The following is a 26,481-nucleotide window of genomic DNA, read 5'->3' as shown; positions in this document are numbered from 1 at the left end:
AAATGGCAGGTCACAACCTAGCGGCGACCTCGCAAGGCGACTCCCACCACAGCGCCCGCCGTTCGGCTTCGCCTGCAACCCCGCAGCTTGGCGGGAACGGGAAAAGCAACAGGCAACGGAAGTGACGTAAGAGCTGCGCCCCGGCGGCGGTGGCGGGCGGGAGGCACATGGCCCCGGAAGTGTTTTGATTGGCGGGTTTTAATGAAATTCCATCCGTCCGGGGTTCGGCTCTCGGGCAAGGGGGCCGCTCAGGCTTCCGTCCCTTCTCGGGACGAGCGTCTTTCCGAAGCTCGGCCTCGATTCCGGAACAAGCCTTCGCTTCGTGAGTTCTGATTGGCTGAGGCCAGGGCGGCCCCGCGCGCTGATTGGCCCGCTCTTCGCGGGAAGGCGTTCGTGGCGCCAGTGTTAAGCGTGTACAAGGCGGCCGCGCCGGAGCGGCGGACGGTCCCGGGGTTTCCGTGTCGCCGATCCGTGGGCCTCTCGGGAAGACCGCGACCAGGATGTGGAATAGTAATGGCGGGGGGGCCGGAGTGGGCGAGCCCCGCGGGGGAGGGCAGGGCCGCGGCGGCGGCGTGGTGGTGGGGGTCCCGGGCGGCCGGGGCGGCGGGGACCGGGCGCGCCGCGCTGGGTCGCTGATGGCCGCCCTTGACCTCCAGGCGGGCTCGACAGCTTCGGCAGCTCCACCTACGGCGGAGCGGGCGGCTACACGCAGTCCCCCGGCGGCTTCGGGTCGCCCACGGCCACGCAGAGCGAGAAGAAGTCGGTACGTGGGGCGGCTGTTCCGTCCTCGCCGGTCTCCCCCGCGGCCTGGGGTCCCGGCCGTGAGGGGGCGAGGTTTGGGGGGGAGGGTGGCACCCCGGAACTGGTCCGGATTGTCGTTGATCTACTCTGTCACTTGTGTATTTTTTTTTCCTTAATTGCTTGGCGGGCTCCGCTGCCCCGGTCCTACCGCGCGAAACTAGTTAGCGGTTTCGTGTCGCTGCCCTCGGGCCACGGTTGGGGCTGCAAAATCCCTCAATAGCAGGAGTCCTCTGTGTCCAGAGCAGAGTTTTGAGCTATTTCCTGTTGATATCTGGCAGGAAGAACACTGTGATCCTTCATCTGCTGGGTTTTTTGTTCTGTTTTGTTTGCCTGTGCATATTGCCTGTGTGAGGCCGAGTTTTAGGGGATTTTGTTTCAGACAGGTTCACAGTGAGCCCTGGCTGCCCTGGAACGCAGATAGCCACCTGTCCCGGCCTCGCTAGTACTGAGATTAAAGGCGCGAGCCACCAGTCTCATCCTAACGGGGCCTAGGGCGAGCAGTCCTTGGATGAGACTGAGTATTTGCCCTTTATCTGTAGTGACTGTTGACTGTTCGTTCGTTCTTTCTTTTCTTTTTTTTTAAGAGCTTGGTTGTGCCTCTGCTGAGGAGGCTGGCTTTGAACTGACAGGGCTGGAGTGATCCCACTGCCTTTCTGCCTCAGCTTCCCTGATAGCCGGAAAACATCCAGTCTGTGTGTTTTCTGATGTTTGAAATTGCCAGTAAATGTTCCTGGGATCCCAAAAAGCGCGTTTGTTCTATAATATTTCAGGACAAGGTCTGCTGTTTACATTAGTACTTCTGCTAAGGAAGAAATAATGAAGGCATGCGTTTTGTGATGTTTTGTTTTAGTTTTGAGGCAAGTTTTCACTATCCAGCTGTGGGGCGGCCTGGAACTTTTTACTCTGTGTAGACCATGAATTTGTGGGGATCCTGCTGCCTCTCTCTAGACTGACATTCGTTGTGAACCCACAGTATAATATAAACATCTATTCCCCTGGAGTTCTTGGATCAGAGCAGTGTGGTTGGTATCTGCCATGTGTAGTGACACATACTTTGCATCCTAGCGCTCAGGAGGCAGGTGAATCAATTGCAGCTTTTCTGGCCTTGTTTTCTGTCTTTCCGAAGCAAGGAGAATTTGGTTTTGAAAATTCAGTGTGTGGTATATCCAAAGTGCTTGGCATGTAGCAAATATTAAACGAATGGTTGTTATTCTCTTGTTGACTTCACGCATTGTCCTTTTCAGAGAGTCCGCGCCCAGCACATCGTGCCCTGTACCATATCTCAGCTGCTTTCTGCTACTCTGACTGATGAAGTGTTCAAAATTGGGAATGTTGAGATTTCACAGGTATGTGAGATTTTGTGGAAAAACACCTAAGGGGTTGGGGGAAAATGGTGTGCAGGCCTGAGGACCAGAGCTTAGAGCATAGTATTCATGTCCAAAGCCGGGCTTGATTACCCTTGTGGCTGTAACTGTGGGGGACAGAGACAGGAGGGTCTGATCCTTAAGGGGAGGCTGCTGCCTCCAGGTTCAGTGAGAGAGAGCCAATAGTGCTAGACCTGGACACACACTGTCCTCCAGCCTCCACAGGGGTTACACAGCTGTCTCTCACATGCATTCAAGCGAAGAAAAAGGAAAGATGAAGCTTGCTAAGTTAGAAAGTATAGCCAGTAATGTGCTCTGTCGGTAAAAGTGGGATTTTTGTACAAGCCAGTGACCTGAGTTTCAGATTCTATGTTAGAAAAATAACTAGCATCCTAAAATATCCTCTGACATCCGGGTCATGGCACATGTACACATAAAATTAATAACTATGTTTTTCTGAAAAATTAAAGTATATGAGGGTATTCTTCCCTCAGCACCTCTCTTGCTCTCGGGAGTTGTTGTGTTTTGTTGTTGTTAATGAATCTGTTTGCTCTGCTCAGATAAATAAACAAATAGAAATAGGTAAATTTTGGCCTGGGCTTGGTAGCTCACATCCATAGTCTCTGCACCCAGGAGGTCGGCGTGCATGATTACCGTAAGACCAGTTGGGCCCATGAAACAAGTTCTAAGCCCATTAGGGCTGCATAGCAAGATTTTTATAAAAAAAAAAAACTTACGTGAATTTTGTACATATGTACACCCTGCTTTGATTTCCAGGGAAATCAGACCTTTTTTGTTTTCTTTTTCTCATCTAGGTCACTATTGTGGGAATCATCAGACATGCAGAGAAAGCTCCAACCAATATTGTTTACAAAATAGACGACATGACTGCTGCGCCCATGGATGTTCGGCAGTGGGTTGACACAGACGTAAGAGTCTCCCGAAGCGAGTGGGGTTTGCTTTGGGGCTTTGCTGAGAATACATAAGACACCAAACATAAAAACCCATAAAGTCACAGTGTAACAGATTTGACCACATAAAAATTTAAAACCAGTTTTTTATCCTTTAAAACAGTATTTCGTACTGTGTAAGATTGAAAGGTGCGTGACAGAACAGAGTAGAAAGTAAATTCTATGAGAAAGAATTTTCTCTTGGTCACCACTGTCCCCAATACCCAGAATAGTGCCGGTCACACAGTGGGCCTTGAATAGATAATGTCTAAATGAATGAGAAGCATGCAGGCCCTAGTCAAACACCTCAGTAAAAAGCTCGGCAAGGTAAAACAAGTGACCTTATGGAAACGGACAAAGAAAGATATGTAGGTCATTTATAAATAACCAGATGAAAGTGGCAGCGGCGATACAGGTCAGACTTGGTAAGCATTGCAAACGAATGAGAGTTTGTAATTTCTGTGAGAGAGCACCTAACCCAGTGCTTGTGATATCTGGAAGACAACCGTTTGTTGGCTTGTTATTTTTTTAAATAAAGAAATGGCTGCTGGGGGCTGGAGAGATGGCTCAGTGGTTAAGTGCACTGTCTGCTCTTCCAAAGGACCTGGGTTCAGTTCCCAGCACCCACATGGCAGCTCACAACTGTCTGTAATGCCAATTTCAAGGGATCCGATACCTTCACACTAAACATACATAAAATAAAATTTTTAAAAAAAAAATTAAAAAAAAAAATGGCTGCTGGATACCCTTGATAGTATGAGTAGGAATAAATTCTGGTGTGCTTTCCCAAAATCATCATGTATTGAAATCATCAATTTAAAAATACTGGCTGGGGCTGGAGAGAGGAGTTGGCTGTTAGGAACACTGGCTGCTCTTCCAGAGGACCAGGTTCAATTCCCAGCACCTGCATGGTAGCTCCCTACTGTGTGTAACTACTTCCAGGGGAGCCAACACCCTCACATACACATACAGGCAAAACATTGAGTATGTAAAGATAGATAAATCTTTTTTTAAAAGATTGTCCTTGCTGGGCAGCCCTCAGAAGACAGGCATGTGGAGCTCTGATTTCCAGGCCAGGTTGATCGTGCAGAGCGAGTTCCAGAACCACCAGGGCTATACAAAAAGAAAAGGTTGATGTACAAATCCACTGCCAGGGGTTTACATTGAGGAAACAATTAAAGATGCGTACCAAGCTTTAGTTTAAGGGTATTGACCAGGCAGGCTGAGGAATAACTCGGCAGTTAAGAGCGTTGGTTGCTCTTCTAGGGGACCTGAGTTCCATTACCCACCATCCACCTGGCAGCTCACAGCTGTAACTTCAGTTCTAGTGGGTGCGAATCTTCTGGCTTCCATGGCCACCAAAACCACAACTGGTACGCAGACATACTCATATAACATAACACATAAAATGAAGGGAGAAAGAAGTATTGACCGGGGCCAGGAAGGTGGCTCAGTAGGTAAACTAACGGCACTTGATGCGGAGCCACGTAATAGGAGAAACGATCTGTCTTCTGACTTCCATACATCCACCGAGGCACATACATGCGCACACAAGCATAGGGGGAAAGTGATTGAAGACTGTTAACTAGCTGGGTGTGGTTGGCTCCTGTCTGTTATATCGCAGTCAGGTAGCAGGGAACCAAACCCTGAGCCCTCAGATTCAAGCTCAGAAGCCTTATCAGTTGCGCTATCCATGCCTTATACTGAATTCAGGAAGCTTAAAGCAGAAGGATTTTGGTGTAAGTTCCACACCATTCTGAGTTACATAGTTCTTGGACACCTGGGATGCATTTAGAAGTCTGTCAGGCTCAGTCTCTCTTTCTCTTTCTCAAATGCACACCTTTTTAAAAGCAAACAAACCAACAAAATAGGAGTTCTGTCTCCCACGCCAAATAAGGATTTTTTGTTTGTTTGTTTGTTTGTTTGTTTGTTTTGCCAAATAAGTTTTGCATGGTGACACAGGCCTGTAAATCCAGAACTTGGTAGATAGAAGCAGGAAGGTCAGAAGTTAAAAGTAATCCTTGGCTATGTATTAAGTTTGAAGATGAGCTTGTGTTACATGAAACCCTATCAAAGAAATAAAAAAAAAAAAACAACAGCGATATGTGTGTGTTTATATTTTATCTGTTAGGATGCCAGTGGTGAAAACACTGTGGTTCCTCCAGAAACGTACGTGAAAGTGGCTGGCCACCTCAGGTCTTTCCAGGTAATGTTAAGTACAATGGCAGCTTCAGAGCTGGGGGATGGCTTAGTTTGGATCTTTGTAACCAAAGTTAGCCAGCCTCACTAGACTTGGTATAACACCTTTAACCTCGGAGCTCCTATGGAGAGAAAGTTCCTGGAAGCTCACAGGCAGGCTGGCTTGACGTACACATTAGTGAACAAGAAGAGAACCTGTCTCAAGTTGTAGAAGGCTAGACCAACACTCAAGACTGTCCTCTGATTTCCACACTGAGCTGTGGCCCACAAACACCTACATACACAAACATACTTACTTGAGATTTTAACAGATGGTTGCCTTTGCATGAAGCAGGACATTGTGAAAACAGGCAGGTGAGTCTCTAGACCTGGTCTACAGGCCCCGGGCAGCCAGGACAACACAAAGAAACCCTGTCTTGAAAAAAAACTGAAGGGGAAAAAAAAGGAAGCAATTGCTGGATTTTTATATTTTATTAGAAGAATGAGTAATTCTTAATAATCAAGTCTGTATTTTAAATGGGAAAGCAATTTTGTTTTCTTTATTGAAAGGGAGTATCTAGGTTTTATCTTAAAACAGACATTGAAGCCATGTGTGGTGGTGGCACATATCTCTATTCCTGGGAAGCAGAGGTAGATAAATTTCTGAGGTGGAGGCCATCCTGGTAATGCAGCTCTGGGGAGCTGGGAGACAGGATCTCCAGAAACTCTGGGCTGCCTCATTGGGTATATATGGTAGAAAAACAGAGAACCTCTGTCTTAAGGTTGGAGGTGAGGACCAACACCCCAGGTCTACCCCCTGACTTCCACCATGTGTACATGTGCCCACATTTACATGTTCATTTTTTTTTTATTGTACTTTTTTCCATGCTGAAAATATAACCAAGGAAAAAGCCTTTATTTTACACAGAAAGTGAATTGACTATGTTTGTCTTTTACTTGCATTTTCCTCTTTACTAGAACAAGAAGAGCTTGGTGGCCTTTAAAATCATCCCCCTGGAAGATATGAATGAGTTCACCGCACATATTCTAGAAGTGGTCAATTCACACATGATGCTTAGCAAAGCCCACAACCAGGTGAGTAGCCGCCGTCAACTTTGAAGATTTGTGTTTATGTACCTGTGTTTGTGTAAATGCATGTATTGTGTGAGGGTACCTTCAGAGGACAGAAGACAGCGTGGGATTCCCTGGAGACTGGATTACAAACAGTTATATGCCACCTGCCATGCATTGGGAACCAAATTTGGGTCCTCTGGAAGAGCTGAAAGGGCTCTAACTGTGAGACATCTTTAGTTACCACTTAGGTCTTCAAATCATTTTCCTGAGCTTTGCAGTTGTGTTTTAGTCTAAGTGAAACACTAATGTTTCTCACAATTTTGAGTTTTTCTCACCCAGTACCAAGATGGCGGAATGAAAATTCCCAAGCCAGACAATATTTTGCTTCCAACTGTACATTCTAGAAGTATCTCAACAGTGGACATTTAATGAATGTTTGTTGACTGACGATATGCTAATGGGATAGACTTTCTCCCACTGTGTTTCCACGCTGCTTTAAGCCTTAGAGGGTATCTGTGCTCCTGCCATTCAGTACAGTAGATACAGCATTCACCGTGTAGGGTTCGTCGGGCATTGTGCAAAGATGAATGGTGCTGAGGAGGTGCGGTTTGAGGAAGCAGAAAACCAGAGGATGGTGTGAAGAGGCCTGGAAGGGGGCACATTTGAGGGGAGTGGCCATCGTCTGCTGCTGAGAGGTCAGGGGTTGTGCAGACTTGAGCAGCTGATTGAGAAGTCACTGACTGTAGTAGAACTCAGTTTAGAGGTGTATTTGAGATGATCCAGATTGTGGTGGGCAGAGAAAGAGTGCCTGAAAAAGGATGGAGCACCTGTGTTCCCTCTCGTCATAGTGTTGCAGATTGAACTGGTGGCCTCATCTATACTAGGCCTGCCTTCTTTTGGAGATCTGTACCTGCAGCAAGCCTATGCCTTTTTCTCTCCCAGAGTCCCAAGGAAACCATGATAGCGTGCACGTGAAGTCACAGTGCCAGAGCATCCTTCTCAGGGGACAGGAAATGTGTGCTTCAGGAGGCTATATTACTTTCCTCTCAGAAAACTTCACTGGTATAGCTTTCCTATAGAACAGTTACTAGGAAAACTGATTAAGTTGTTTCTTGCTGTTTACCTGCAAGTTGTTTGAAGTAGGCTTGACTTGGTGGCTTTTCTAATGTTCTGAACTTGTTCTTAACTCACTCAGGCCTCTGTAGGGAGACCATCTATCAGCAACTCAGGAATGGGTGAGCCAGGAAACTACAGTGGGAATAACTTCATGCCAGCAAATGGCCTCAATGTGGTCCAAAACCAGGTAAGCTGCCTATTTACAGATGCAAAGCACAGGCAGTCCTGTATTTTGTTACTTCCCAAATGATCTAAAGTAATCTTGGTGCCTGCTTCACACCAACCCCCCTTTAATATATGTGTGCCTGTTCATAAGCCTGATAGCAGTGGAGGCTGGAAAGCATGGAAACCCAGGTTTTCTGCGAGTGCTCTTCCTGAGCCATCTTTCCAACCCCCCCTTTTGCTTATAAAGTTCTCATAAGTAAACTGATCCAGAGTAGTTCCTAAAGTCTTTATGATTTGAACTGTCAGGTACTGAATTTGATCAAGGCTTGCCCAAGACCAGAAGGATTAAACTTTCAGGATCTCAGGAGCCAGCTCCAGCACATGCCTGTCGCCTCAGTCAAGTAAGTGGCCTAGAGGTCTAGATGTCAGCAATCTGTCCACAGTCTCCTCAAAGTGAGCAGTGAGTGTAAAAGGGAAAGCTGGATCTGGGTTTGGTAGTTCCTGTTTGTAATCTCAGCACTTGAAAGGTAGAAGCAGGAGGAGGCCCTACCAGGAGTTAAGAGCCACCCAGGACTGCATGAGACCCACACAAAAGAAAAAAAAGTTATTAGGTGCAGTCCACTTAGAGGGAAGTTGACCAGCTGTGAAGACAGGTGGCGCTCTTGCTCCACTTGCTGATCTGTTCAGGACCTGAAGGCATGGGGCCTTCTTACATCTGCGATGTGATTCTGTTTTAGGCAACAGACCCCTGATTTCATTGCAGTGAACTGAGATGGACTGTATAAGTAGATGGTACTCATGGTACTGTAAGTCGAGGCCAGTCTGGTCGACGTGGCAAGTTCCCGAACCACTATGTATAAAGATCGTGTCTCAAACAAAACAAAACAAAAAACATTTAGTAATTGTAGGCCTAGATAGAAAAAAATGCCCAGGTCAGCTTCCCATTCCTGTGCTATGAAATGGTGGTAGATAATGCCCAGCTTACTGGTGGTGAGGTATATATCATTGGGTAAATTCAAGCTGTTACTAAACATGTTACTGTCTCTGAGGACCTGAGGATTTGAAGGAGTCACACTTTCCCTTCCTGCTGCTCTACTACCCACAAGCAGAGCAAAAAGCATTTCAAGATGTGATTCTGGGGCCTGAATCCAGGGAAGGGAGACTTAAGATTCCTATATACAGTAGGAATTTCATGTGCAAGTTGATTGTGGTGTCAGGTTCTTAAGTCCTTTGTTTTTTCAAGACAGGGTTTCTCTGTGTAGTCTTGTCTGTCCTGGAACTCTTACCAGGCTGGCCTTGAATTCACAGAAATCCAACTGCCTCTGCCTCCTGAGTGTCCTGAGTGCTGGGATTACAAGCGTGTGCTGCCAGGCCTGGCTTAGATTGGCACTTTAAGTAAGGCCCTGTTCTTTTGAAAACAGGACCCAAAGCAGCCCTGGTAGCCCTGCTCTGCATGAATAACTCAATCCTTAGGTTTTGTTGGCATTTTTCTGTAAGAGACTTCAATTAACAAAATGACTGAATATTTCATGGCTAGGATAAGAAGTGCAGAAATGAGTGGTGTTTGCTTACTTGACTATATTTAAAAGACACTGTCCCCATCCCCCCACCCCTTTTTTTTCCTCCCTAGGCAAGCAGTGGATTTTCTGTGCAACGAGGGACATATTTATTCTACTGTGGATGATGATCACTTTAAGTCTACAGATGCAGAGTAACTGGATCTCGTTGGGTCCTGAAACTTTTCCAGCTGGACCTGTGTGCATCATCTGTCGTCTCCAGCTCTGCAGGTTTTGGCCAGTGGCTTCTAGGACAGAAGTTTCATATAGAAAATCTCAGCTGAATCCTCTTGAAACTCACTGCTGTTGTTTTGTTGTTGTTTAGAGCTTCAAAAGGAGATAGTTGAGAAGGAAGTAAACCAGGGTGGGATTTCAGAACAGAGATTTCGGGAAGTTAGTCAGGGACCCCAGGTTGGATGGTCAGAGTTTAAAAGAGGAACACCACCGAGAGAGGAGGGCAGAGCTGCCTCCTCCCGCTTCCTGTTGAGGTGATGGACAATATTAGGGCCAAAACAACCCACTACCTTCTGCCTGTTTTGTTTCCCATTCTGGGTCTGTGGTGTTACTTTCGAAATTGCACTTTTCCTTCCCCTTGTTTTGCTTGCAGCTGAGAGTAGGCTTAAGTGCGCGTGAGGTTCTAGTGTGGTCTCACAGGGCAGAGAGGAAGAAATGTTACCGCATTGTTTGTAATATAAATGTCCATATGTTTAATAAAACAGTTTAATTGTAACTTCTGAGATGTTCTTGGTTTTATTTTCACACTGTGTGAGTGTTTGGAAGTCAGGACAGCTGGCTAGAGTCTGGTTTCTCTTTCTACAGTATACAGTCAGTCATCTGCCGTCATGTGTATTCCAGGGATCCAGCCGAGGTCATCAGGCTTAGCTTATTTCCTTCAGGGCTTTGTTGTAATTGTACAAAGCATGCGGCATTGCCGTAAAGGATTCTGAATAGACCTCGGGCTGGGGTTATAGCTCACAGTGGTGGAGCATTTGTCTGCCACCCAAAAGGCTGGTTGAGGTACCGGCCTCCATACCAGGTACACGCCTGTAATCCCAGCCCTCAGGGAAGCAGAGGCAGGTGGATCTCTGAGTTCCAGGCCAGCCTGCTCTACAAAGGAAGGTCAGGACAGCTAAGGCTACACAGAGAAACCCTGTCTTGAAAGATCAAAAAGAAGAATGGGCCCTTTCATGTTGGTGCTGACAGTATGATCATGCAACTGAGTTGGCCACCTACCCAGAGACTTCACAGATGCTGTTTTTGTAGTAAAGGAAATAAGCTCACAGGTATCAAAGGTAGATGTCTTGAATGAAAACTAACTTGGGGTTAAAGTTCATAATGTGGATGGAACATGCAAATAAGAACAGCTTGCTTCTAAATGAGCCGATGCCCTGATTGCTGTTTTTAAACATCTGGCTGTTTGCTAGACAGAGTAGCTCTCTCTGAGGAACCACCTGCAGGTAAGGTTCGGCTAACCAGTTACATTATTAGTTATGTGTCCATTCTTAGACAAAGGAAATGGCTGAGAACTAGAAAAACTTGTTCCAGTATGGGTTGCATGATAGGGTACTTGCATAGGTTCCTGATTTCCTCTAGTTACAAGGTAAGCAAAACTGTGGTTTTATGTAAAAAATCTTCATAAAATTCAAATAACTGTTTCAGGAATCAGAGGCAGGTGGATTTTTGAGTTCTGAGGCCAACCTGGTCTACACACTAGGTTCTAGGCGCCAGGACTACAGAGTGAGACCTTTGTCTCCAAAAAGAGATGGCTCCGGGGCTTATGAGCACCTGCTGCTCCTCCTGATGGCCTGAGTTCAGCACCCATGTCAGGCAGCTCACAACTGTAACTCCAGTTCTAGGGGAACCAATGCCTCTGGCCTCCTGGCACCTGCATTTGCTTACACACACCCACACAAGGTGTTAATATCTACTGGATACCAAAACGGCTAGTTAGGTACTAGCAACAGGAGATTAGCATCAGGAGGCTTGCACCAGACCGCCTTGACTCCTTGTCCGGGCTCTCAGGGTTCACACAGTTCCTGTCCACTGTGGGAGGCTGAGGCTGAGCTCAGGCAAGAGTGCTGTACACTCGGTCCCTGGAACCGCTGCCCTGCAAGGTGGAAGAGCTTGTGTTTCGGCATCCAGGACACGGTGCTCAGCACGTGGGAACACTAACAATGACCCACGCTCTGAGAAACTCCTCAGTGTCACCTGGGTTCAACTTGCTCTCAGGAAAACTTAGTACTGCAGATGTGAAGTGGAGCATCATGAAAAAGAAAGACTAACTAGAGAAAGGGCACTATTCAGTCTAGTATTTAGTGTGGGTTAATGGCTTTGTTTTAATGCAGTTGATTTCATAAACCAAAAAGGAAGAAGATAATGTTGCTAGGAGGAACCTTACATTGGTAAAAGGTTTGAACACACACTCTATTTTGTTTAGCGATGTTTACAGAAGTTTACCCTATTAATATACCTAGCATTATAAAGCATGCAATAAAAATGAGCCAGGAGAAGTGACAAACACCTGTGATCCCAGCACTAGGGAGGCAGAGGCTGGCGGATCTCTGCAGTTTGAAACCAGCCTGGTCTACAGAGCAAGTTCCAAGTCAACCAAGGCTACACAGTGAGACTTTGTCTCAAAACAAAAAGTGCTGACACCTATTTTCTGTTCCCTCACTCACTGGTGTGCATTCATCCCTTGGAAGGCCACTGCTCAGGAGGCACCCCCAGCCCCACTGTAAGGTCCTTCCCACACCCAGCTTGTTCCAGAGAAAGCTGCAGTTGCCGAGCATACTTTGTGTGTGTGTGTGTGTGGTGTGTATGTGTGAGGTACTTCAGCTGCTTGAGGACACGGACCCACGTGGGCACGAACGGCCAGTGGGTTAACACCAGGTATCTCCAACAAACGTGGGGTTGAGATAAGGTCCCTCACTGAACTTAGAACTTGCTATTTCAGCTAGACCAGCCGCCCTGCAAGCCCCTGGGATCTGCCTGTCTCTGGCCCCATCTCCCAGTGCTGGGGTTACAGGTGTGTGCTAGGCCTGGCTTTTATGTGGGTGCTGTGGATCCAAACTCAGCTGCTTCCTTTTAACAAAGAAACACCGAGCTAAGAAACTGCTGCCTTTCCCTACACTGAAGCGTCTGATCACTCACAAATCCTTTGTTACTTGTTATGTGTCCCAGCACTTTGCCTACATGTATATGCACCATGCTCGTGCAGAGGCCACGGAAGCCAGAGGAGAGCCTCAGAATCCCAGGAACTGGATGACAGCTGTGCACAGCAGGGTGGGAACTGAATCTGGAACTGAACCTGGGCCCTCGTAACTGCTCAACCACCTCTCCAGCCCCAGAAATCCTATTTCACAGGAGCAGCAGAGTGCTCTTAACCACTGAGCCATTTCTCCCATCCCTCCAACTTTGTAACTTAGCTGCCTTAGTTCCACTAACAGATTTGGAGAACTAAATCCTACCTGAGATTTTGTTCTTGGAGGCAAATTTCCATATTTACTCATACAAGCCCATCTACCCGGTACTGGCCATGAGCTGGGTTCTCCCGATATGAGGACACTGTCTGTTTCCAGGTGCAGCCTGGACTGCAGACGTGGCAGAGCGGACAAAGGGGATGGCAAACACGTAGCGGTGCAGCAGGGACGGAGTTCCCTTTACTGACAGGCAGGTAACAGCGAAGCTAGCGGCCTTTGATTCTCTGAGCCCGGGAGTGACCAGCACCTGAATGGCTTCTCTGGACACCACAGCTCTAAGGCGGAGGGTGTCACGTGCAACCTTCTGGGACCAAGCAGAGGCAAGGAACCAAAGAGGCAGGAGGAATAGTGTTGGTTCTGTGCCTGTCTGAGCCTTAAGTCGCTTGAGGCTCTGCCCTTCGTCCCCCAGCGCTTAGCCGGCGCCCCAGTCTTTGTGCGGGAGCAGCGGGGAAGTGTGGCTTCCCTGAGACCTAGGTGCTCTTCTGAAAAGTGCTCAGATTTCTTCATAGTCGTGGTCATCTATGTCTGGGTCAGGCAGGACATGTGACTCGGGGGTAGGGTATATGTCGAGCACACTCGAGGATTTAGGTTTCACATCCAGCGCTGAAGAAGAAAAGAAAGTCCAGGTCATTCAGAATCTCTGTCTTTGGACAAGTTCTTTCCCATCATCAGTTTGGTGCCCTGAACAGGGGAGGGCCTGGCCTAACTCTATGGCCGGCCTAGAAACCACGATTCATTTTTTTTAAACACTGCAGCCATTTTACTGTTCTGTTTGTCATAGGAGGACATGGTGTCTGGGACAGGACTTAGGGTCTGGAGTCCAAGGAAAAAAAAAACTAGAGACCTCTCCACCTGATCCACTCCATACAAGCTTGGCTCTCAAACTAGGACCACAATAGTGTCCCCTGTACAGAGCCAGCAGGGGTGGAAGACGGCCTTTGGGCCAGACTCACCTGAATTCTGTGACTTGGCCTTGGACTTGTGGTCTTTCTTGTGGGTGAAGACCTTGCTATACAGGTTGGATTTGTTTTGGGGGAGGTCTTCCAAGCTCTTCACCTTGCGTTCAGGCTGTGGGCATGACTGCTTCGCTCCTATAACTTGAGGCTGAGCAGGAAAACAAACAAACAAACAAACCAGGAATCAGTAAAGGTACAAGAATCAGCTGCTGAGCCCACGAGACAGAGTTTCCCTGGCCATTTGCTTTTCTGGGTCAGGCTTCTCATGGGCAGGAGTCCCTCATGGGACTGAAACTATTTTTAACTTTCACTGCCACAAGACTACATGATAATAAATTTAGGCCTCCAGAGGTCCCCAAACAGTATGCCTGTTGAGTTCACAAAGCCATGTGTAGTCAGGCCTGATTTCAAACCCAGCCCTGCCATCCATCCTCCTAGCTGTGTGAACCCAGGTGACTTGCCTCTGTTAACTCAGCTGTAAGGACAATGCTGGTGTGTGTGTGTGTGTGTGTGTGTGTGTGTGTGTGTGTGTGTGTGTGTGTGCCTGTGCCTATGTGCATGTAGGGGAGGCCATGAAGAGTAGTGGGGGTCAGCCATCGAGTTACCATGCTATAGACAAACAAGAAGTAGCTAAGGAAGGGGCTTGTGGGTGAAGTCTTCTCCTGTGTAGCACTAAGACAGACAGATGCTTAAAGGGGGTAGTAGCCTGTGCAGTGGAAGTTTTGGGTTCTTTGTAAAGTCAGCTATGTTATGTATATATGTTTCTGTTTTAATCCCAAGTGTGGGGTTTTAGTTGGGCTACAGTTTGTCCACGCATGTTAATGGTCTTGTGAGGAGAGTGGCGTTTGCCAGCTGGTAATGGCCTTCCACGTGCAGCATGGAGAGGGGCGTGGTCTAAGGCCTGGAGAGTCTAAATATGAGAGCAGAAACAGCAAAGATGTGGCATGTAGTGGAGAGACCAGAGGCCAGAGAAGGCGGGGCAGTTTGGAGCAGACAGATGAAGAGAAACACTTTGGGGCACAGCCCATGGCGGAGCCTGCTGGCTGTGTCTGCTGTTGACGGAGATTGGTAGAGAGCCCTAAAAGAACCCCTGACCCTACCTAGAGGGAGAAGTAAAGGGGTCTGGGCCCTCTCTCCCCATTAACCTTTTCTCTCTCCTACTTTAAGGTTGGGTTAAAAAAAAAGAAAGAAAAGAAAAGGTTGGGTTGTTGGCAGAAGGGAGGTAATGGCCTAACCACCCCAAATAAAGTACAGTTTTTAAACAGAGCACCACCAGTGAGTGGCCTTCCGCTACAAGCCTCAGCCCGGATCCCCACTCTCCATCTCTGATTCCCCTTGGCTCATTCAGCCGTGCCCGCCAGTCTTGGAGAGGTGGAATTTCTGCTCTCCACACCCCCACCCCAACCCCATATCCTTCCCAACTCTGTTTTTAGGTAGAGAGACTACATGTCTCCTGGAAGATGACACGTCTCCAAGCCACGGACACAGCAATGAGATGACAACGAAAAGCAGGCTAGCTCTGCGAGGAGTCAGGGCCTCACGTCTCCCCAAGCCTGAAGGAGGGACAATGGTGCTGGCCATGGGTCTGGTAAGCTGCAACAGCCCAAACCAGAGCGTTTCTGTGGATGGAGTGGGGAATACAAAGTGACAGGAGGAGGTGGCCCAGCAATGCCAGACTGGAGCCAACTCATAAAGGACCCTGATGCCACGTAGAGTCACTGAAGGCTTTAACAGTGTCCAGCAGGTGACCACGGAAGGATGCGGGGCTATGCTGGCTGGCTTTACCTGTCAGCTTGACGCAAACATAGCATTACCTAGGAAGAGAGTCTTAATGAGGAATTATCTAAGTCAGGTAGGTATATGGGGGGCCGTCTTGGCTGCCAACCATTATGGGACAGCCATGTGGACAACACCATTCTCCACGCTGCGCTATGAACGGAGTCAAAGTAAGAGAGCCTGCAGGCGACATGCTTGCACCTGACTCTCTGTCCGCCCTTGGGGCGCTGTGGCCTGCTGTCTCAAGGCCCTGTCTGTCTCTGTGACTTCCCTGCAGTGAATGACTGTAACCCGGAATTGTGAACTAAAATCCTTCCTCCTTCAGGTTGCTTACGGCTTATCACAGCAGCATAAAACACAAGAGGACAGAGCTTGGGGGAGGACTGAAAAAGGTTGCGTGAGAGCAGATGACAATCCACTTAGAGGTGGAGTCAGAACATCCACGCTCAGGTTCAAGCCTTCCGTTTAGTAACGGATGCGGAAGCCTGCTAGAGTCTCAGTAACTACACCAACCTTAAGATCATGAGGCCCAAGTGCGAATAATGGGCACAAAGAGTAGAACTTAATGAGCTGCAACTGAAAGAGAGGGTCATGGCCAAAAGCAAGGGGAGGACGCAGGGTGAGCCCGGAAGGTGACCCGTCCATACCTTCACAACGTCCTCCACGTGGCTCTGTGTGCTTGGCTTCCGCTCGCAGAGACCCTGGCTCTTTGGGGGCCTGGGTGGTGGGGCTTGGCTCACAGAGGCTGGCAACTTCCGGAGGCTGTAGTAAAAGGACTCTGACAGTTCCTCCACTGCTTGGACAGAACTCGGCCTGGCCGCCTGGCCTGGCTCTCCCTCAGCCTCCATCACTGTCAGGTCCAGCCATCGGGGCGGAATCTCAAAGCACGTTTCTGGCTGGGAGTCCAGGCCTACCACCAGAAAGGGTTCTGAGAGCTTCTCCTCCAGCCGCAGGCTGGGGAAGGAGACCAGAGGGTCACTGGGGTGACGGGGATCCTTGGCCACCACCTTAACCTCAGAGGGCAGGGAGAACTGCGCAGTGAGATCCGCCAGGCTATAGCGTCGGCCATCGTTCACCTCCTCCACAAAGCCACCCGAGAGGTAGAGGGGTAACAGAATCTCTTCTTTGTCCTCCACCACTTCCTCTTCCTCCTCCTCTTCCTCTTCTTCCTCCCGGGCCTGCTCACTCAGCCGCTGGCATACCAAGACGTCTATGTCCTGGCCCTGGGACCCACAGACCTGGCCTGCCCTCAGCACTTCCAGCCGATCGCCCACGCCCAGGAAAGAAAACCCAGGATTCTCCTCTTCATTCCCGTCACAGTCTTTTGTGGCCACCACCCGGAGAGGCCTGCCCGGCTGGAGAGCACCCAAAAGGTCATAGGCTGTGGGGAAGTCCCGTGGCCTCCGCCTGAGCTTGCCCTGGTAGCCCCCAGAGAGTATGAAGTATCTGGGCGCCCTCCGGCTCTTGCTTGATGCCACCACTTGCCAGGGGGGTGAGGCTGGGCCGTAGATGCAGAGCCTCTGGCCTTTGCGTAGGGAGCCCACCCACGGGCTGAGGAAGATGGGTAGGCCTTCAGGAACCTGCAGGATCTCCGCGGACAGAGGGAAGGGGCCTCCCCGGGCCAGGATCTCGCTCAGCAGCAGCGGTTTGATGAAGTGGATGTGCTGGGAGGAGGCAGTAACATCTTCTACTTCCACCTCCAAGGTGGACGGGATCTTGACAAGGCTGCTGCGCACTGGAGGGAGAAGATCGGCTCAGAGGCCCGCACTCATCAGCCAGCGGCAGCCCCCACCCAGCTCTGACTCCTGGTCCATCTTTCCTTTCCCACCACACTAGATTTTTCGGCCCAACGTTTATTCAATTTCTTTTTTTTTTTTATTTGTAAATTTTAATTTGTTGATTTTAGATTTTATATTTGTTTTCATTAGCGTGAACTATGTGTAGGTATGTGTATGTGACCGCGAGTATGTGCGCGTGACCACGGAGGCCCAAGGAGTTGGATCTTGCAGGGGCTGGAGTTACAGGAACTTAAGAGCCACCTGATATGATAACTCCAGTTCCAGAACGCCCTCTTCTGGCCTCCACAGGCTCCAGGCATGCTGCACAGACACATGTGCAGCAAAAACACCCATTAGATTAAAATAATTTAAAAAAACTCCGTATTAAAATAAAAACAAAACCCACGAGCCAGGCGTGGTAGCGCACCATTACACAAGAGCTTGGGAGAGGGAGGCAGAATGGTCAGGAGTTCAAGGCCAGCCAGGCTGCATGAGATGCTGTCTCAAAAAAACAAAACAAAACAAAACAAAACACGGGGCTGGAGAGATGGCTCAGGGGTTAATGAGCACAGGCTGCTCTTCCAGAGATGACCCTGGTTTGATTCCCAGCACCCACACGGCAGCTTACAACTGTCTGTGACTCCAGTTCCAGGGGCTCCAACTCCCTCACACAGACACACATGCAGGCCAAACACCGAAGCACATAAAATAAGTTAACAAGAAAACAAAAGAACATGCTAAGGAGGCCATAGTACTGCAGAAGGGTGTGTGCTATGTTTGAGGGAAACACTGACACTAGGATGGAGAAGGTGACCATGGTAGGGATGCTGTGAATCCTGGCAGAGAAAACGCCTGTGGTGGGAAAACAAGACAGCTAGACCTCAAGTTTGCCTTTTCAAGAGTGAGCTGGAGGGCATTGCCTTTTCCTTTTCTTCTCCATGAAGAACACAAAAACCTACTCTTTCATGCCATGGATATGCATCTCCTAAAAAATGGGGAACTAATTTTAAAGGCGTCTTTTCTTAAACCACGTGTGGTGTCACATTCATCTGCTCCAGCATTTGGCTTGGGAGGTAGCAGCAGGAAGATCAGGAGTTGGAGAGCAGCCCAGGCTACATGAGGCCCTGTCTCAGGGGGGAAAAAGTTGCATTTAACAATTTTTTGTTGTTGTTGTTGTTTTATTTCTTTTTGGCAGTGCTGGGGATCAAGTGCTAGCATAGCAAACACTACCACTGAACAGACTGCAACCTTTTTTGTTTCTTTATTTTTGTTTTTTGAAACAGGGTCTCTCTGTGTAGCCCTGGCTGTCCTTGAACTCACTCTGTAGACCAGGCTGGCCTCAAACTCACAGGGATCCATCTGTCTCTGCCTCCCTGAGTGCTGGGATTAAGGTCTGTGCCACTCCTGCCCCTTTCCCCTTTTCTGATTTTACTTTTCTTTTTTTTTTTTTTAAAAAAAAGCTTTTGGTTTTTATACTCATTCGTGTGTGTGTGTCCAGCATATACATATGGGTGCGTGTTCATGCCATGGTGTGAGTGTGAAGGCAAAGGACAACCTGCAGAAGTCAGGTCTCTCTTCTACCATGTGGGTCCCAGGCGAGAAACATGGGTTTGCTGGTGGCAGTGCCTTTACCTGCTGAGCCATTTTACTCTCCCACCCTGCTTCTCAAAAAATAAAATAAAATAAAAATATATGTATGTATGTATATAATTTTATTATTTGCATGTGTGTGTGCACATGCCAAAGGGAACATGGAGGTCAGGGGAAAATTTTTGGAGCTGCCTTGCTGTTCCCCCCCCCCATTAATTAATTAATTGTGTTTTTCAATTTGGAGGCGGCGTCTATGTGGCCCTGGCTGTCATGGAACCTAACCTAGGTAAAGTGTGGGGACCTTGGGTGTGTTTATCCCATTTCCCTAACTCTTTTTGTATGGTATTTCCCGTTTCGTTGAAAATCTGTACTCTGTTCCACTGCAGACACTGGGTAAGCAGGCCGGAGCCCGCAGACCAGGCACAGAGTCAGGGAGCCGCCCAAACAGTGCTGCCCTCCCGCCTGCCCGGGTAACTCACTGTGCATGATGGCCTGGAGCACATACTGAGGCTCCAGGATCACGGAGGGCCAGGGTAGGTCTGGACAGGTGAGCTTAAAGTCCTTCATAGCCGGGTCCTGCAGGATCTGGAGCAGGGTTTGTGGGGCGCTGGGCTTCAACCTCCAGAAGGGCCCCTTCTGGGAAAGGGGCAGATGAAAGGTGACCTTTTGAGTCTTTGATTCCTGGACACAGCAGGCATAGTGGGTCCCGTGGTTCGTTTCCACAGCCTCGAGCCTCAGGGGCTGGTCCTCCCGCACGACACAGGCCTCTGTGACAATTCTTCGAGTTGACCTGAAGAAAATGGGCCACTGTGTAGGCTGGGGCATGGCAGAGATGAGGTCCTCCAGGGTTCTGTAGCTATGCAGGCTGGTGAGTGTGCTGAAGAGACCTGTGGGATTCCACAGAAGGAGGAAGAATGCAGGGGTCCAGCCTTTGCTGAGCCAGGCTCTGCTCCGGCCCTGCAAAGCCTGTCTCCGTCTTGAGGCAGCACCATCATCTCTTTCTCCCAAATTAAAGCCCCAGAAGCGGCTGGCCCAGGTGCCCTTTGACACCCACCCCTCAGTGGGTCTGCCAGGACTAACAGACTGCCCTCCTGCCATTCCTGTATCCTCCAGGCCAGCCCAATTGTCCAACTTCTGGAAACGATGGTTTCTTGTCCCAAAAGTCATGACCCGAATCTAATCATGGAAATACCACAAAGCCTGGACTGAAGGACATCCTCCAGCAATACTGGTCTGGGACTAGGGATATATATATATAGTTCCATGATAGACTGTTTGCTTAGCATGTGAGAGGCCCTGAGCTAGACCCCAGTGCTAGGAAAAAAAAAAAAAAAGTGTTGACAGTGCCCCAGTGCCCCAGTGCTAGGAAAAAAAAAAAGTGTTGATCTGTATTCTAAAAAAAAAAAGTCCTCCACCACCACAGGGCATGATGGCACACACCTGTAATCCCAGCACTCAAGGAGGCAGAAGCAGGTGAATCATTCTGAGTTTGAGGCCAGCCTGGTCTACAAATCAAATCCAGGACAACCAAGGCTACACAGAGACACTCTGTCTCAAAACAACAACAATAATAATAAAGTCCATTCAAAGACAAAGAAAGCCTAAGGCCACATTCCAGCCTGAAACAGACTAAGGACAAGAAAGCAGAACAGGACTGTTATCTGAGCTTGCACTAGGAGTGCAGGGGGCGCTTCGCTGGACGGCTGGTGGACTTTGGATATAAATACAGTGTGGGTTAGACAGCAGCACCGTATGGAAATTAAGGCCCCTGACTTTGAATGGTGGCCGATAAAGTGGTTCTGTGAGCAAATGTTCTCTAGGGGGCATGGTGGATGGAAAGAGGTCCCACAGCGCCAACCTACTGCCAAAACGCCCGGGGTAAACATGCCTGCACATGTATGTATGTGTATGTGTATGTAGTTGTTGGATCTATTTGCAGGTATTTCAGAATTCGAAGAAAAATCTTCTGTAGAAAATCATAAGCCCTCAAAACACAGGAGGAAACGCCTCATTTGAATATCTGAAAAGCCCCAGACCCCTCAACACTTTCACAAGAGAAACTTGAGGCAGTCCAGCCTCTGGAGGACCAACTTCTTGCCTCCCACCGCCCGCTGCAGGCATTACACCTGTGTGCGTATGTATGTGTCTGTGTGTGTTCGAAGCGTGCCTGCTCTGTGCCAGCCCCTTCTCCACTCTGTACATACATGCTACCTCTTCAAATCTCACATCGAGACCGAGGGCTCAAAACGGAGGAAGCTGAGGCCAGCAGATCGGGCTTTCCACCTAGGCTGCTCCCAGCCACACACAACAACACGCCCCCTGTTTTGCAAAAACCAAATCCCTTGGGCTTATTTTTTTCTGCGTGGCTTGCTTGCTTGCTTGTTTTTTGAGACAGGGTCTCACGGATCTCAGGCTGACACTAAAATCCAAAGAGATTATTGGAATTTATATTTTTTATTTCATGTGCATTGGTGTTTTGCTTTCATGTATGTCTGTGTGAGGGTGTTGAATCCCCAGCAACTGGAGGTACAGACAGTTGTGAGCTGCCATGTGGGTGCTGGGAATTGAACGTGGGTCCTCTGGAAGAACAGCCAGTGTTCTTAACCACTGAGCCATCTCTCCAGCCCTCCAAAGAGATCTTTAATTTTTTTTTTCTTTAAGTTTAAAAAAAAAAATCACATCTAGGGGCTGGAGAGATGGCTCAGCAGTTAAGAGCACTGGCTTGAAGTGGATGGCTGCTCTTCCAGAGGTCCTGAGTTCAATTCCCAGCAATCACACGGTGGCTCACAACCATCTATAGTGAGATCTGGTGCCCTCTTCTGACACGCAGGCAGAACACTGTATACATAATAAATAATAATTTTTAAATATTTAAAAAAAATCACATTTAAGCCAGGCGTAGTGGTATACACCTCTAGTCCCAGTACTCAGGAGGCAGATGACCGTGAGTCTGAGGCCAGCCTGATTTACATGGTGATCAACCAAGGCTATCCAGCAATACCTTGTCTCAAAAAAAAAAAATCCCACTTATCTAGTGTGTGTATGCCTGTGCATGCTACGGCATGTGTGTGGGGTCACCGCTCGTAGGAGTCACCTACCACGGAGGTGCCAGGACTTGGAACTCAGATCACCAGGCTTGGCAGCAAGCATCTGCTGCTGATATCTCCAGGGCATGAGACCTCCTCCTGCTCCTCCTGCTCCCACAACCTAACTTCAAGGATCACAAGCATGTGCCTCCACCACAGCTGGTTTATGTGGTGCTGGGGAACGGGCCCAGGACCTCGTGGACACCAAGGAAACAAGGAACCAACCGAGCTACATCTTTAGTCTCCCACACTTTCAGAGACAGTGTCTCACTAGACTGACTTCCTATGTAACTAAGGCTGGCCCGCTCTTCAGCCCCTACCTCTCCTGTGCTAGCATCCAGGCATGTGCCAACACACCTGTTTCCCTTGGCACCAAATGGGCATACGCCATGCCACACTTCCTTAGCCTGGGACCCCCTCATGCTTGCGGCTCTGCAGTCCCTGGTGGGCAGGCCGCTCCATCGTGAGCCAGTGCCTGCGTCACGGACCCTTGCCTTCTCTCACTGCCTCTCCAGGAGGGCCTAGCTCATCCTGAGTCCACACACCCGGCTCCCCATAGAGCCTGGCACACACGGGTGGCATGTGATGAATGAGTATGTGAGCAAACACAGGGACCAGAACCTGAAGACCCAGAGGCAGCTGCGATCAGGAGGGGGCAGGGAGAAGCCAGGATTGGGGCATCCTTGAGGACATACTCTGGATGTGCCCTTGGCCATTCGGCTACATGAAAGTAGATCTGTCACCCTTATATGCAGGGCCAGAGGGGCGGGAGTGACGCTGGGAGTGGCAAGGCCCCCACAATGGGGGGGGTGAGGTGTGCACGCCTTACCTGTGAAGTTGAGGCTGAGCTCCAAGGTCTGACCCGTCTCCGGGTTCTCACACAGCACCTTCTGGAGGTGGACATGTGTGACCTTGATCAGGTCCCCTGTGGAGAGGCAGCACTCATTTCCAAAGAGCTCATAGATGGAACCTGTGGAGACACAGACTCGGTTTCTCCTTTCGGCAGAGGCCTGGGTGGCCTATGCCCTGTTCCCTGCAAACTCTGCTCACTGCTCCTGAGACCTTGAGTGCCTTTCTTTCTTTTGAAGTACTGGGGACTGACACCCCCCCCAGCTGCAGCCTCAGGCTTCTTCCTTGACTCGCCCTGCTAAAGGGCAGCTGGCTCAGCCATCCATCCTCAGATAGCATCCAGTGTCTCCACCGACTATGGGAGGCAGCCACGGCGCCCACTCTTCCCTTTCCCCCAAGTCTCTTAGAGCAAATACAGTCAGGGCTGGCGCATTCCAACATCTCTGCAGCCTCTGCCGGTGTGTTCTGCCCATCGATACAGCTCCCCTGTTAGCTACAAAATCAGACTGTGGTGGGTGGTGGGTAGGAGGGCCAGGGGCATGCCTAGCTCTTCTGACACCCTGCTTTCTACTTCAGACAAGCAAGCTGCATGTCTGCTTTCTTCTCTCTCTCTCTCTCTCTTTCTTTTTTATTGCAACAGGTTCTCCTGTGTAGTTCAGGTTGGTCTGGAACTCTTTTTGTTTGTTTGTTTTACCGAGGATGACCTTGAACTGCTGACTCTTCTGCTTCTACCTACTGAGTGCTAAGATGACAGGTGTATGCCACCCTGCCAAGTTCTTTGCCCTGCTAGGAGTCAAAATCCAGGGTTCTAGGCGTACTAGCTGAGCGCCCTGCTGCTCCACTTGAGCTACGTCCCCGGCCCGGATGCGCTTTCAACCCTTTTTTTTTTTGTAAATCATGTTTATGTTGAGTGCATTCCACAGCGCGGGTGTAGAAGTCAGGAGACAAGAGTCAGTTCTTTCCTTCCACCACGGGGGTGGGGTGGGGGAGCCAGGGATTGAATTCAGGCTGTTAGGATTGGCGGCAACCACGCCCCCACCCTGTCGCCCACCAGCCAGCTCACCCCGCCCACTCCGCCCCCCAGCCCAGGGAGTTGTTTAGAAGTTGGGGAGGTTTGGAGTCTAGGCACCAACTCCCAAGTTCAGCAGCCCACTTGCCTGACGCAAAGTGCTGAAACCTTGGAGAACACGGGGAGAGAAACAGAAAAAAATAAAATAAAAACTCCCGGTGCAGTGTGCAGAGTCCGAAAGCAGCGGGCAGAGGCTGGGAAACGACAGCCGCCCGGAGCCCCTCCCCCGGGGAACGCTCTAGTGGGGCCTCCGGGCAGGGCCGTGAGAAACTGGTGTAAACCTCACTCTGACCAAAGAGCACACAGTTGCGGAACTTCTGGCAGAGGAGCTTGCTGGCCGCGGAGTTATATATACCTGGCCCGGTGCTAAGGGTGATGGATGCTTCACTGCCCTGAAGACACGTGTCTGTGCTTCCGGGAACAGGGGCCAGCACTTTCAAGTCAGCAAATAAATAGCGACAGCGGTTTCTCTTTCCTAAAAGTGACAGCTCAGAGGGGTGGTGTCAGCGCTCCCAAGGATCAGCAAAGAGGAAGAGCGGGAACTCAGGGTTCTCCTCGGCTAAATAGGGCGTTCCGGGCCAGTCTGGGGCTTCCTGAAACCCTGCCTCAAAAATACCGAGAAAGGGCCATCAAGATAAAGACCCTTTAATCCCCAACTGATTCCCAAATCACGTGCATATGGTGGCCCCTACTGGCTCCCCACCACACACAAAAAACAAAGAAATGGAAACAAAGTTCGGAAGGCCAGTTGTGGCGGCACACATCTGTGACCATAACCATTTAGGACGTTTAGTCCAGAGAAGTCTAGGCTGCCCAGGAACAACAGACTAAGGATGTCAGCTAAGTTCTAGAGTGCTGGTCTAGGATGTATGAAGGCCCAGGTTCCATCTTCAGCAGGGGTCAAGTCCCGGGTATTCACCTCCAGAGCTGGAATTCCTAGCCACTCCATCACACCCTGCCCTACACATCTGCCCTCTAGGTAACCTCATTTGCATACTGGCACCCTGTGACGTTAGTCTCCAGTCACGTCACCCCAAACATCTGCCACTTCACTGCAGGTCAGAGCAAATGAGGAAACTCGGGTGTTGTGACATCGGTGAGCAAGAGACGCTGGGAGGATGTTCTGGGTTAGAGGAAGAGCAAACGGAGCCAGGCCCTGCTTCCAATGGGCCCGTGGGACCCTCCTTAGTCTAGAATCCATTTGGCCATCAGAACACTTTGCTGGCAGCTGCTGTGGCGTAGGCAGCCAAGTCCCCTCACTCCAGGGAGCAGGATGAGGCAGGCGCCCCTGAGAAGCTTGCTCTCTGAGGAAGAAGCCCTGCACCCCAGGATCTCCCTCCACTCTCTCCTCTGCCCCCCTCTTTTCACTGGGGACTACGGTTCTTCCCTTCATAGATCCACTCCATCCTTTCTCCAACCTCCCTTACCCATGCAGCAGAGAGCCAGAGAGAAGGGAAAGCGAGGAGCACAGAGCGCAGTGGGAGGCTGATCTGGTGCTGAAATAATGAACTTGGGCTGCCTCTCAGAGGCTGGGGCTCCTCAGGGCCCTGGGTTGGATCCCCGGAGAAAGGGAGAGAAGATGAAAAAGGGGGGAAAGGGTCAGGAGAGAGAAAGAAAGAAAACGAAGCAACAGTGAGCCAGGTATGGCAATTTCAGGCAGAAGCACAAGAATCACTTCACGTTTGAGGCCAGCCTGGGTTATAAAACAAGAGCCTTTCTCTCTGGGGAAATAAATAAATAAATAAATAAATAGATAGATAAATAAATAAAAGCCGGGTCTGGTGGCGCACGCCTGTAATTCCAGCACTCAGGGAGCATTTACTCCGGATCTCTATTTCTTCTTTGCCCGCTCACTCTCATAACTGTTCTTGTTGCTTGAGACGGGATTTCCTAGGCGGTTCAGGTAGCCCTTGCCTCGCTCCCGCCAATTTCCGTTAGAATTACCTAGGAACCGCAGATGAGAAAACGTCTCTGTGCTAATCTCGCCGACTTCTCATCACCCATGGGAAAGAAGCTGAGGTGGAGGGAGGTGGCTTTTGGTGCTCCGGGCAAGGAGCAGCGTCCGAATCCAAACCCCAGATTCCTCGGGGTCTCCCTCGGTATCCCAGACTGACCTGGAACCGCTGGGTAAACCAGGCTAGCCTCCATCCTCCTGCACCAGCTCCCCAGGGTTGGGATTAGGGCACTAGCCACCATGCCTGGCTGCTTCCCCTCGTCCCCCGGTGCCTGCTCACCCTCAAGGTAGACTCCGGAGCAGACCCGCAGCACTCGCGGAAGGGAGGCAGGGTCCAGGCCTCTCACGAAGTCCTGCAGTGGTACCGGCTCCATAGTCCCGACTAGAGCTGCTCAGAACGGCTTGCCTCTTGCAGTAAGCGGAGCCGGAAAGCCACGCCCACTGAGACCACGCCCCTCGAGTCAGCCGGCCAGAGCCTGGCTGTGTTCACTGACACCCCAACTCTTGGATGAGGGTTCCCTCCTCCCAACCTGCTCTAAAATTGAAGCATTTCTTAGGGCTTCATGATAAAACCCCATGATCAAAAGCAACTTGGGGAGGGAAGGCTTTAATTTCGTCCTACGACTCTGGGACTACACTCCAATCACGGAGCAGGAACTCAAGACCAACACAGATACAGGGACTGGGACTGGGACTGGGACTGGGACAGAAGCCATTAACACACACACACACACACACAC

General features: G+C 49.7%; 2 protein-coding genes across 3 annotated transcripts; one reads left to right on the top strand and one right to left on the bottom strand.

Moving 5' to 3' along the window:
- The first annotated feature begins 203 nt into the window (after positions 1 to 203).
- Rpa2 (replication protein A2) lies at positions 204 to 9,934 on the top strand. The gene is made up of 9 exons (XM_021644038.2): positions 204 to 510; positions 657 to 763; positions 2,046 to 2,147; positions 2,981 to 3,094; positions 5,247 to 5,321; positions 6,272 to 6,388; positions 7,563 to 7,670; positions 7,955 to 8,049; positions 9,279 to 9,934. The coding sequence occupies exons 1-9, from the start codon at positions 501 to 503 to the stop codon at positions 9,361 to 9,363; spliced, it is 813 nt and encodes a 270-aa protein (XP_021499713.1). The 5' UTR covers positions 204 to 500; the 3' UTR covers positions 9,364 to 9,934.
- A 1,581-nt stretch (positions 9,935 to 11,515) lies between these two features.
- Positions 11,516 to 26,174, bottom strand: Themis2 (thymocyte selection associated family member 2). Of its 2 annotated transcripts, XM_060379375.1 has the most exons (7): positions 26,022 to 26,091; positions 24,143 to 24,388; positions 22,699 to 22,839; positions 19,263 to 19,670; positions 16,063 to 17,150; positions 13,637 to 13,787; positions 11,516 to 13,286 (listed from the first exon to the last, which is right to left on the bottom strand). In XM_060379375.1, exons 4-7 carry the CDS (start codon positions 19,606 to 19,608, stop codon positions 13,177 to 13,179), a joined length of 1,695 nt encoding a protein of 564 aa, XP_060235358.1. In that variant the 5' UTR covers positions 19,609 to 19,670; positions 22,699 to 22,839; positions 24,143 to 24,388; positions 26,022 to 26,091; the 3' UTR covers positions 11,516 to 13,176. The 2 variants fall into 2 exon arrangements, with proteins under 2 accessions (XP_060235358.1, XP_021499700.1); XM_021644025.2 differs by lacking the exon at positions 24,143 to 24,388 and having other exon boundaries at positions 26,022 to 26,174.
- Positions 26,175 to 26,481: the final 307 nt, after the last annotated feature.

This window comes from Meriones unguiculatus, chromosome 3 (assembly GCF_030254825.1).
Source record: "Meriones unguiculatus strain TT.TT164.6M chromosome 3, Bangor_MerUng_6.1, whole genome shotgun sequence".
In the NCBI taxonomy this organism is placed as follows: domain Eukaryota; kingdom Metazoa; phylum Chordata; class Mammalia; order Rodentia; family Muridae; genus Meriones; species Meriones unguiculatus.
This window is presented reverse-complemented; position numbering and strand designations above follow the sequence as displayed.